A 12,974-nucleotide genomic window follows, 5' to 3' on the forward strand; every position below is an offset into this window, starting at 1 on the left:
ATTCTCCATAGTGGGAGCTATCTGGCCCTGAGCTGCAATTTCAGGGATGCTGAAAGCAGTACTTGATTGAATAGCCCTGTCTTATTCAAACTTCACAAGAATAATTATTCTTTTCAACAGATATAATATAAGGTATTCAATTGAAAATGTTATCAAAATTGCCCATATGGATAAAAACAAAGTTGTCTCTCATCCCCACTTCTGTATGAGCAAAGCAACTCTCAACTGCTGCACCAGGCTGTTTCCTGCTCTTCAGGCTCTCATGAAGAGCCCCTCTCTCCAACTTCCTCCTCAGGAATGTCCTGAATGGCTCTCTGCAAACGCATCTTCAGAGTCTGCTGTTGTAGCCTGTGATGCCTAATGGAGCCAACAAGGAAGTAAATGATGGGATTGGCACAGCTGTTAACACAGGATAAAAATGATGACATTTCAAAAACATTGCAGATGAAAACTACCCCAGTCCAAAATAAGAAAAACCAGTAAATCCCATAGGACAAGCCAAAGAGCAGGAAGACCAGCACTGTGAAGGCAATGGTTACGTACAGCCTGGTCACTGGTATCCGTCTTGAGTCACAGAAAATTCTGACGAGCAGAGTCAAGGTTGACCCTAAGAGGACTACAATTAACACAATTAACCAGGCAAAAGTGATGAAATCTAGTTTCATACACCAATCATAATCAAAACCATAAAGCCAGCCACATGCCTTCCCTTCCAGGAGGCTCAACAGCAGGGACAAGGCCCAGAGCAGAGTGCACATGACAGTTGATGTATGTCTTGGGCGTCTGCAACGATACCAGATGGGACACACAACAGAGAGACAACGCTCAGCACTAATGGCAGTGAGCATGCTCAGACCTGCAAGGTAAGCAAAATTGAGCAAAATATTCAAAGAGTTGGGGATTTCAATGTAGATGCCATGGACATCGAAATGTTTCTCCAGGGAATATAAAGTCTCAAAGCAGAGGAAGAGGAAGTCAGCCCCGGCAAGGTTGAGGATGTAGACAGAGAAGGTATTCCTGTGCATGCAGAAGCCAAGAAGGAAAAGCACTATGGCATTTCCAACCAGCCCGACCAGGGAAATGATGACAGTAAGAATATTCAGTGTGTAGAACATTGTACCATATGTAGAACAGTTTAAATATTGATTGTAGTCACTTTCATTCACTGCTGTGTTGTTAGTCCAGTTGGTAGCTGGGGTAGCTGAACCCATGCTTAGGAATTCTCCACTATTGTCCCTAAAATTAAAAAAAAAAAAAACAAGACATGAGCATTTGCTGTATACTCTCTGGTTTTCAGGTTAACTCTGCTCTGTTGGAATAACTGACCCTGGTTCATGAGGAGGAGGAAACAGGTTTACAGACATTTGTCAAACCTTAAAACTTTTAGCAACTACTTCCAAATGGCATTTTTATTGACTTGGACTACCTGCAAACCAAGTCAACTACCCACACCAGAGTCGCTGATTGCTCCAGTACAGCTACTCAGCATTTATGCTGTATCAGAACGAGACAGGGCTTTGAGCACAATTTGCCTTCTTTCCTGAGGCTGAGGTTTCTCCTCAGGTGTGAAGTATAGAAGCCCCAGCATGAACAATGGCTGCCTTTAGTCACTGGGAGAGAGGTCTTTCAATTGGGAAAAATAGAATCAAGTATGAGGGTCAAGAAGGGAATGGGCTGGTTACTGTGACCTCTGTGGGACCAGTCAGAGTTATTGGGCTAGAAGGGCTGGTCACCATTTCACATTTTTGAAACTAGAAAGCAGAGAGGCCTTGAAGGACAACAAGACTTTTCTGTTGTCTGTTACTATGTCACAAGTGTCTGACTCTCTACCTAGGCCACAGTGGGCAGTTAAGAAATGTAACAAATGAAAGATTAAGGGGGCAACAGCCTTGAATGTATTGGATTATACAGCTGCTAAAACATGACATCATGAAGTTTTCAGGCAAATGGACTCAACATTAGCTGTTAAGTAAATGATAACCAGGCTACAATTCACAGTCTCAGAGAAGTTGGGCAAAGAGGAGGGCTCTAGGAGGATGCATGGAACCCCATGATAAGGGAAATAAAATAGAGTTTTGGTGGTAGACTGAGGACAGTTGTGGAAGAGAATGGTAGGGATTAGGTTGGGTGTGGAAGGGATGAAAGGACAGAATGCTGGGAGAGACATCTGTAGTTGCAGGCATTAGGGGGTGTTGTAGAAACTTGTTGCAATGAAAACTTCATGGAAGCTCTGGAGGTGAGCCTGATGAGGACTCCTAGGAATGAAGGACATGGAATATTAAGTGGTTATCTTTTGTAGCCAGGCAAGGATTCTAGTCATGGTGGGACTGGGTTGCATCCAGTTTAATTTTTGGCCATGGAGATCTGATGGAAATCCCTAAACACCTCAGGTTGAAGGTAGGATAGGTCACTCTCTGAAAACTGACAGTGGGGCTCCATTGCCAAGGACAACATCAACACAGCTCTTTGAATGTAGAGAGGTCTAGCTGGTGCATACATGGAGACTTCACCCCTACGTTATCATCTCTCTGGTGTGAAAGGTACTCTGCAGCTTACAGAATGTGAACCCTGGATACCAGTTCTACCGCAAAACCCTCAGCCTACAATTGCAAGAAGCACTGGGGCAACGGAGACCCAGAACTTGTGGGAGTGGCCAACCAAGTTTGGATTTAACTTGAGACCCATGCCATGAGAGGGGACTCATAGCCTACACTTCCTGGATGGCAAGGAACCAGAGACTGGATAGCCCAGAGACCTGAGGTAGAACCAAACACGATAGAAAAAAAAAAACAGTAAAATGACTCCTAATCATATTTTGCTATACTCATAGACTGATGCCTTGTCCAGTCATCATCAGATGTTTTTTTTTTTTCCAGCAGCAGATTGGAGAGATGCAGAGTCACACAACCAAGCAATATACAGAGAAAGAGTCCAAATGGAAAGTCTCCACTGGTTCCTTCTACTAAGAGATTTCGGAACTGCAGAGAAGAGAACAGGAGATTTTAGGAGTCAATTGGAATGGAAGACATTGGGAGAACTTGAACCATCAAATCCACTCAGCAAGGCTAACATGGGCTCATAGAACCCGAAGCAGCAAGTGTGGGTCCTGAATAGGTCTGTCCCAGGTCCTCTGCACATGTGCTATGAACGTTTGGTGTTTTTGTGAGAGTCCTCACAGTAGGAGCAGGTGTATCTCTGACTGTTTTGCCTGTCTTGGAGATTCTTTCTCCTATTGGATTGCTGTTTCCAGCCATGATAGGAGGGTTTTTGCCTTGTTTTATTGTATCTTGTTTTGTCCTGTTTGGCTGTCTTTATAGGAGGTCTGTTATTTTCTAAAGAGGAAATGGAGGGGGAGTGGGTATGAGGGAAAAAGAGATTAGCGAGAGCTGAGAGGAGCAGAGGGAAGGGAAACTGTGGTCAGGATGCATTGTAAGAGAAAGGAATCTATTTTCAATAAAAAGAAAAAATAATATAACAGATAAATGAATTAATGAACGAATCAAGAGCTCAAATGTAGCTGAAAATTTAAAGTAATCACTATACAAATGTTTTAAAACAAGTTCAATACAAAGAAACACATAAAGTATGAAGAAATTATAATCACTAATAATTTCTTCAGTGGAAAACTCTAGTGATTTTGAAGAATTTCTTAAGCTACAGAGATGAATAATGACAGCTGTTATTATTCTGCAACCCAGAATGTCCAATATATAGTTGCATCTGTGAGCCACAATGGCTGTGAATGATGTAAGGTGCAGCTTAGGCCCAATACTGTTGATCCTGGCTTGGGCTGTCGAGAGCTGACAATGAAAAAGGATCAGAACCCAACTGTTCAGACCTACTGAGCTTCAGAAGCAGAAGCCTCAGAAGAGCAAAAAAAGCATCCACTCTTCAGCTTACCAAAAATGAAGGATTATTGTCAATATTTACTGTTGTGCTGTTCTGTGCCTCCGTACCTGGGTTATGCTCTTCATGATCATTATTCCTCTTTGCAACATCTAACCTCATCCCATACACTTCTCTCCTTCCAATCTTGCTGCTTCTCTCTTTACCACAAGGCACACAACTGCTTTGCAGTACTTTCTTAATTAATCTGAACTTCCCAGTTTTCCTATATTATCATATCTTTGTTAGTATTAGGAGTGCGGTTGTTTTAAACTGCTCTTCTTTTCTTTCTCATGCAAACATTAGGTTGTTTTTTTTTGTGTTGAGTTGGTCTTATTTCTCTCTTTGAGTGTTACTGGGGATTGGGATCTTGAACAAAGGCTATTCACTCACCAAAGTGTTATCCAACACAAAGGGGCACAAATTGTGATCCAGAAACAAAAAAAATTCAAATAACAAGCAATATGACCCTGCCAAAGGTTCTTTGAGACAATCAACAATATAGACAAACCCTTATCAAAATTAAGCAAAAGGCAGAGAGAGAGAGAGAACATCCAAATTAACATATCAGAAATTAGAAGGGGAACATAATAATAGGCACTTAGGAAATTCAGATAGTCATTAGGTCATACTACAAAATACTATACTCCACAAAATTGGATAATGTAAAGGAAATGGACAATTTTCTGGGTAGATACCATATACCAAAATTAAATCAAGACCAGGTGACCAATTTAAATAGACCTATAAACTGTAAGGAAATAGAAGCTGTTATCAAAAACCTCCCAACCAAAAAAAAAAAAAAAAAAGCCCAGGGCCGCATAGTTTTAATGCAGAATTCTACCAGACTTCCAAGAAGAGCTAAAACTTATACTCTCCAAAGTGTTCCACATAATAGAAACAGTAGGGACATTGCCAAACTCCTTTTATGAGGCTACAGTTACCCTGATACAAAAACCATACAAAGACTCAACCAAGAAAGAGAATTACATACCAGACTCACTCATGAACATAAATGCAAAAATAATCAATAAAATACTGGCAAACCGATTCCAAGAACATGTCAAAAAATCATCAACCATGATCAAGTCAGCTTCATCCCAGAGATGTAGGAATGGTTCAACATATGAAAAAAAATCTATCAATATAATCCATCATATAAATAAACTGAAAGAAAAAGGCCATATGCTCATCTCATTAGGTTCTGGAAAAGCATTCAACAAAATCCAAGACCCCTTCATGATAATAATCTTGGAGAGATCAGGGATACAAGAAACATATCTAAGGATGATAAAAGCAATATACAGCAAGCCAACAGTCAACATCAAATTAAATGAACAGAAATTCAAAACAATTCCACTAAAATCAGGAGAAAGACAAGGCTGTCCACTCTCTCCATATCTCTTCAACATAATTCTTGAAGTTTTAGCATAGCAATAAAACAACAAAAGGAGATCAAGGGGATTCAAATTGGAAAGGAAGAAGTCAAACTTTTGTTATTTGCAGATGATATGATAGTGTACAAAAGTGACCCCAAAATCTATACCAGATAATCCCTACAGCTGAGAAATACTTTTAGCAATGTGGCAGAATACAAGATCAACTAAAAAAAATTAGTACCGTCCTATACACAAATACTAAAAAGAAGCTGAGAAAGAATTCAGAGAAACATCATCATTCACAATAGCCACAAATAACATAAAATATCTTGGGGGTAACACTAACCAATGAAGTGAAAGACCTATTTGACAAGAACTTTAAGTCTTTGAAGAATGAAATTAAAGAATATACCAGAAAAGATTTTAGGTGTGACCTTGTTGGAGAAGGAGTGTCACTGAGATTGGACTTGAGATTTCAGAATCCCATGACATTTCCATCTCCTCTATCTCCACCTTACAAACAAAGATGTGAACTCTCAGCTGTTCCTGCCACTATGCCTTTGCTCTGCCATCATGAAATCTAAGCTTCTGGGACCATAAACCAAATTAAACACTTTCTTTTATAACCTGCCTGCTCATGGTATTTTGTCACAGCAATAGAGAAGAAAATAGAAAATCTAATACAACAGTATTAACAAATACAAAACAAATAAAAATGTTTTATATCTTATGGCATCACAGTGGAATAAAAGTAAAAATGAAGACACAAACAAACAAAAGCAACAGTAGACATATAAAATAATGAAGATTGGACAACCAGTTCATTTAAAATTATCCACAAAAAGAAAAGAAAAATTGAGAGGAATAGTGAGGTCAACAGGAGGTGGAAGTGGACAAGAAAATTAGTAAGGGGTAAATAAGATCACAACAAATTGTTTACATATATGAAACAGATAAAATAATAACAATAATAGAAATTAGAAGCTGAGAAATATTATACATGTTAATAAAGTTGATTTTTTTATAAACACAAAGATGGCTTAACACACATGAAAAAATTATGAATGTATATTGCATATAAGTAAAGTCAACCTTGAGAAATTATACAGAAAATAATATTGTCAAAATTGAATGCCTTCTTATGATAGAAAATTCTAGAGAAACTCAGAATAGAACTTGATAAGGTAACACATTGAAGGAAATATATTAGAGCTTACTGACTCCAGAAAAATAAAGTTTTTCAAACAAAAAATGAGACTTTCATCCCCTCATCCCTCTTTTATTCAATATTGTGCTTAAATCTTGACAAAATCAATAAATAAAGAGAAAGAAAAGATCCAAACTGAAAATGAATAACTCACATGCCCCCTTTAAGCAGGAAATAGAATTCTTTACTTTAAAAATATGAAGACAAGAACCATCCCATGCCATCAGACATTGAAAACAAAAACACTTTTACATCCTCATGTTTTGTTTGTATGACATACAAATATTTTCAGATCCATGAGACCTTATTATTATAACTTTCAGAATAAATATGTTTATGCAGAACTTTATACTGATAGATGATGGATTATGTAGAAAATAAAAGTTAGTATGGGGATAGGCAGTATGATAGAGAAATTCTCTATTGTCCTGAATGTTTGTACACAACCCTGGTTATATTCAGAATTACTGATGAATGCCCAAGTACCTGATGTTGACCCAACACTTCTTGGTTAGGTACTGATGAACAGTTAGGTGCACAGGAGACAAAGGGATGTGTATCTGAGATGACTGATCAGCAGAGGAAGGAGGAAGGAAGTCAAGGTGAGCTCTGAGTGCTGCTGAATGTCTAATGGAGGACTGTTAAGTGGAGTGCAGTAAATGAGAAGGACAAACTAATAACACAATCTTTCTCCATAGACTCTTCTAGAGATGGGGAGTTTCCTCTGATGCCAAAGTGTCTGTGTTTTCTGAAGAGAAGGCGAGAAGGAGCACTTCAAATATGAATAGTAGTGGACTGGACATGAAGTTGGAACTAGAAGAACAGGACAAGCTCATATGTGGACTGAATGCATCAATTCTTTAAAGTTATTTAAATCTTTTCTATATTGTCACTTTGAATTCCACAGAGCCTCTGGTGAAAGGACGACTCTGTCTTTGCTAGTTTGCTGAGGATGGAATTGTTGCACCAAAGGATGAGTTGTACCTAACTCTGACAGTCTGAATTTCAATCCAAAACACTAGTACTGTGTGTGTGTGTGTGTGTGTGTGTGTGTAGGTGTTTGAAGAAGTTACAAGCTGATGTTAAGTTTTTTTTCAAATAGATCACTTCCCTACTTTTTGAGACACGAATTCACAGACTCAGTCACAAACCAGCAAACTCCAGGGATCCTCCCGTCTCCGCATCCACAGCACTGGAGTGAAGGCCATGATTTTCCAGGCCTGGATTATTCTGAAGGTTGGAATTCAGGTTCTCATGCTTGCACTACAGTTGCTTTACAAACCCAGCCATCTACCCTCGCCAAGATCAACCTTCAACAAATTCTTTGTAGACCACAACAAGTGTGTCTGTTAGAAGCAAATAATGAAAGAGCTCAGGAGATTTACCCACGCTACAAACAAGATAGCAGTCACAACTGTGGATGAATGAAAACTTTAGCTAATAATTTCTGTAACAGCAGGAGAGAAGTGATCAGACGGGGCTGAGAGTGGAGCTGACATCAGCTACAGTCAGCATAAAAATGGCGACGGTAGTGTTCACCTGTAACCCCAGTGCTCAGTAGGTGACAGCAGGAAGAACAGAAGTTCGTGTTTTTTTTTTCTCCACAATGTAGCAAGCCTAAGGTTCTAATTTCTCTCTTAACTAATTACCTCATATTAAATTAAAATGGATTCCAGTTCATAATTTTTTCTTGATCCTGATGTCAAAAGAATTACTGGAAACTGAAGATTCAAAGACGAATGGATAGCTGCCACAAGGCTGTGTCAGTTTTGGGAAACGCTCCTCTGTGTATCTTCCCTACACTGACATGATGATGTGGCTCAGAGTTCACCACAGCCTGCTGCTGCCCTTGTAGATCTGAGGACCAGCAGTGCTGTATCTCTTGTGCCTGACTTGGTGCTGCTGCCAACACACACATAACAACTTTCTTCGTAAGTTATTCTTCTATCTTTCTGTATTTGAGTAGCCACTCTCACAGTATAGCCTATAAGAAACATGTTTCCCTGTATGAATTTCAGTCTAATCTCATGCTATTTTCAGTCAGTGTGGGTGATTCCTTCATAAAAGCAGCATCCCTAGAAGAAAGAAATGCGAACAAGACCAACATCACTCTGGTGGAGACGAGGGGAGAAATGACCTGATGACAATTAAATCTAGAAACCTCATAGTGGAAGAGGACTTTCAAGTGAGGAAGATTTTCCTTCCATCTTCCTCTTTGCTTTCTGATATCTTACAGAAGTGCCTTATCTGACCCCTAAGAGCAGTCCTTTTCTCTAAGTTTCTTTGTATTTGAGGCCATTGGTGACATTTCAAGGACGCTGGAGAGCAGCAGGATTGGGATTTTTGTTTTTAATCTCTCTCCTGGTCGCTGTGTGTTGTCAACAATAGTGCTTCTCCATGCATCTAATTATCCCTTCTTACAGCTTACCTATAACTAGGGGCATCTATCTATCTATCTATCTATCTATCTATCTATCTATCTATCTATCTATCTATCATCTTTATCTCTCTCTAGTACCAATTCCCTCTGCTGATTATAGGAGCTAGGACATGGACAACTTCCTTCACTCTCTTGCTTTATCATAATTCCCCATGCATTTCTTCTGTCGCTAAGACCTGTGGTCTTTGTAAATAAACAATTCCTGTGATAGTCTTCAGTTATCCAATTCTAACCATCTGTGTTTTCTAGAATGCATCATACAAATATTGCAGATTGACCTTTAGAAACAACAAACAATGAACCTGTTGTACAGGGTTTTGCCCTAGGAAACAAAATATGCAGATAACATTCCTCCTCAAAGAAATAACAGACATGAATATGAATGATTTGGGAAAAGTAAGAAAAATCTGACTAAGCTAGGCTATCTCTCTGCTTCCAAAAAAGCTGCTGTCTCATGCCTTCCCATTAGGAAACTCCAGACCATAAATGCTGCATTTTGTAGTAGCAACACCGGGATATGGACATAGAGAAAACTCCAAGAGAGTAACTCTCTGAAAATTCTTGCAATATATTCTTACCTTTCTTCCATTTTCAGATCTAGAGGTGGAGTACTGACCAAGGCTGAAGAAGACCCTTTCACAGACTGATTCTAGAATCTGCTTCCTTGAGTTGGGATTTGCCTTCAGGAGCTGAGAAAATGTTTCTGACCCAGGTGATGCTTATAAAAACATTTTAGTAGACCTTGTGACTTCCAGTACGTATACTGGGAACAAGTCACACACCAGAGATATTTGAATCCATATCCCCACTAAGATGTTTCTTGGCATCTGTCCCAATTACACTCATTTCAGCCTCTCCCATCCGAACCTTTTAGGTCTAGTTGTCATCAAATAATTTCTCTTCCCTCTTTTAAGGACCAACTCCCATCATTGGTAGCAACATCTTGTAGTTTCAGCTTTAGTTTTAAGAATATGTAACTGAAGCACAAGCATATCGTGCCTCACATATCACTTTCACTTCCCATCCTAACTGATCCACATTACTTGTAAATAATAGGTTGTTGATCAGTGGAGTTCTATAGGCTACCATCTCCCTAACACTGCAGGTTATTGCCAATGTACTTGATCACTCTCTAGAACATGATGCTAAAACCCTACTGAAGAAGACACTACATACTTGAGTCACAGAGAGTGCAGAAATCAATCTGGCTTATTTTGGGTTAGAGGTTTAATGGTTCTATCCCTCCATGGTAGGGGAAACAATGCAGAAGAAGTGGCTGATCACATTGCCCTGACAGTTTGGAAGCAGAGAGTGAACAAGAATACAGGTACCCCAGCAGTGACCCATGTAAACAAAGATAGCACTTTTGTTTCCTGGCCACCCAGATCTGAATATCCTACAAACAAAACCATATTCATTACAACACTGTTTGATCAATGGCTTAGGCGTATTCCTAACTAGCTCTTGAAGGCGTAAGTCATGAACAAGGCCACACCAGTTTGGAGTTATGATTAATAGGGTGTTATTTATTTAAAGGGGAAAACTTACAGATCACCGTCCCAGACAACAGCCATCTGCACAACCAGGAAGGGAGTCTAGTCTCCGGCGGAGCAGGAAGTGAAGAGAGCGAGCAGAGGAAATAGCCGCTTTTTTAAAGGGAGAGAGACCACGCCCCAATGGGCTGGTATCACAGCAGCTATTGGTTGGAGGGGCGGAAGGACCTCCCGCAACAAGCTCTTACATCTTAAATTTACCCATTTCGATTAATCTGTGTATTGTCACGATGCTGTGACTGACTGGTAAGTTTCTGGTGTCCTTTTCCTTCAGCAGCTACAAAGTGTCTGCCTGACTTCACCTTCTTTCTCCCTGCATTCAGTTTAGTTTTCCCACCTACCTATATTCTGCCCTGCCATAGGCCAAAGAAGCTTCTTTAATAACCAATGGTAATAAAACATATTCAGAGCATACAGAGGGGAATCCCAGATCAGACCCACCTCTGCCAACAAGACCCCAATTGCTGAAAATGCTACAACCTTTCCATCTGCCACTCCAGCTGGAACCATGTGTTCAAATGCAGAGCCCGTGAGATACTTCATATTGAAACTGCCATGCTCCATCATACTGATGGCTGACTGTGTTGCAGGAAAGGCTTTCATTTCATCCCAGGCCAGAGGAAGGAGAAGCAGTTGACATCAGTCCTTCCAAGCTTCAGTTCACTAAACAACAGGAAGTAAAATGAGTGCATTTTGTTTGAACTTGCAGTTTTTTTTTTTAATAGAAATATCACTGTTTGGTTTCCCCTGAAAATAAACTGTATGTAACTTACAATCCGTGTAGGTTACATACTCTTTCCACCACAAGTTACTTTTGGTCATTATCTTAGTTGCTTTTCTATTGCTGTGACAAAACACAATGACCAAGACAATTTACAGAAGAAAGCATTTAATTGGGGGCTCATATGCAGTTCAGAGGGTGAGTCTATTATGGCATGGAGCATGGCAGCAGGCTACTGTGGTGCTGGAAAACTAGCCTAGAAGAGCTTACATGTTAAGATAACAAGCATGAGAGAGTGTTTGGGGAGGCTGCTTGTTTGTTCCCAGCTGCTCAGTCCTAAAATAGCCTTACAGAAACTATATTATTTGCAATACTGCTTGGCCAATAGTTTAAGCATATTTCTGGCTTTCTCTTATACCGTAAATTAACCTACTTCCATTATTTTACATTGTATCATGAGGCTCATGGTCTACCACCATGGTTCCAACTGGCAGCTTGTGTCTGTCTCTGGCAGTGGCTCCATGGCTTCTCCTGGACTCTACCTACTGTATTCTGTAGTATACAACTTGGCTATATTCTGTTAAGCCATTGGCCAGAAGCCACTTCTTTTTTCATTAACCAATAAAAGCAACACATATACAGAAGGACATCCTACACCATTTACCCTTTTCTGTTTAAATAAAAAGGAAGGTTTTTAACTTTAACATAAAAAATTACATATAACAAAACAGATAACAAGCAAGAATTACAGTTACAATAGTTATATATAGTTTATCTTTTATCATAATTAAGGATATCTATAATTATAAGTATACTTCAACTCCATCAAAGACTGCAGAAGGATATAATATTACCTAAGTAAACAGGAAGTGCATTGTAAGCAACTTTCAAAATTCTAGAATTGACAGAGACATCTTGCTGCCTGGACAGTCATGCAAATTTCTTCTGTACTATTGAAGCATCCATCTTCAGTCTACAGGCCTATAATATCCAGTAGATTTTTCCATGAAGCTAAAAATTTCAAAGACAGTTCTGCCTATATTGGCAGTTTGTCAGTCACATTTTTGTGTGTCCTGCAGAATGTCTGGCAGACTCCTTCATGATTCATGAACCCCAAAGGACTGCCTTACCTTCTTTAGGTAACTTCAGCAGCCATTTCGATGTGGGTCCTGTATGTTCAGTCAAACAGTTCAGGAAAGATCAGTTCTTTCCGCAAATGGCTAGCAAACTCCAAAAGGAGCCTCTTCAATACCCATTTTCTTTTTGAAGTAATTGGTGCTGCCAGGAGCAGATGTGTCTCATTGTCATAAAAAAATCTTAAACTCTTAAACATCTTAAATGATGGCATCTTAAACAGCTTAAATTCTGAAGGTCTCTGAAAGAGGTGAAGAAAGCTTATCTAACTGAAATATATATCTCTACACCTAGGAAACTTAACTATCATGACTACAAGCTTGACTATTATAGATGACTATTAACCTGTTTTTCTTAATTATACATTACATTTTAAAATGAGCTGCACAAACACAATACCTTCATCAAGAGCAGACATATACATATAATATAAATTGATGTTATATTTGTATCAATAAGCCAAGATCCATACCAATGCAAGTCATTCATATCTATAGTATATCCCCCTTTAAATATAAACAAACATTTATGAACAATCATGTAGGGAATTTGGGTATAGTTATCTCCAAATTGCTCACTGGTTTTTGTGGGCTGAAATAATTTTTTTGGGGGGTATTCATGGTGACCTTTCAGGTGTTTATTTATTTATTTATTT

At 39.1% G+C, this 12,974-nt stretch overlaps 1 protein-coding gene across 1 annotated transcript; it reads right to left on the bottom strand.

Moving 5' to 3' along the window:
* Positions 1-260: 260 nt before the first annotated feature.
* Positions 261-1,115, bottom strand: LOC126488572 (mas-related G-protein coupled receptor member X2-like). The gene has a single exon (XM_050122122.1). The coding sequence runs from the start codon at positions 1,113-1,115 to the stop codon at positions 261-263; it is 855 nt and encodes a 284-aa protein (XP_049978079.1).
* Between the last annotated feature and the right edge of the window lie 11,859 nt (positions 1,116-12,974).

This window comes from Alexandromys fortis, unplaced genomic scaffold (genome assembly GCF_014885135.2).
Source record: "Alexandromys fortis isolate MF-2015 unplaced genomic scaffold, M_Fortis_MF-2015_v1.1 scaffold_170, whole genome shotgun sequence".
NCBI classification, from domain to species: Eukaryota; Metazoa; Chordata; class Mammalia; order Rodentia; family Cricetidae; genus Alexandromys; species Alexandromys fortis.

Bases quoted from the DNA above. Each gene is read 5' to 3' on its own strand.
- LOC126488572 (XM_050122122.1), bottom strand. From the start codon at position 1,115: ATGTTCTACACACTGAATATTCTTACTGTCATCATTTCCCTGGTCGGG.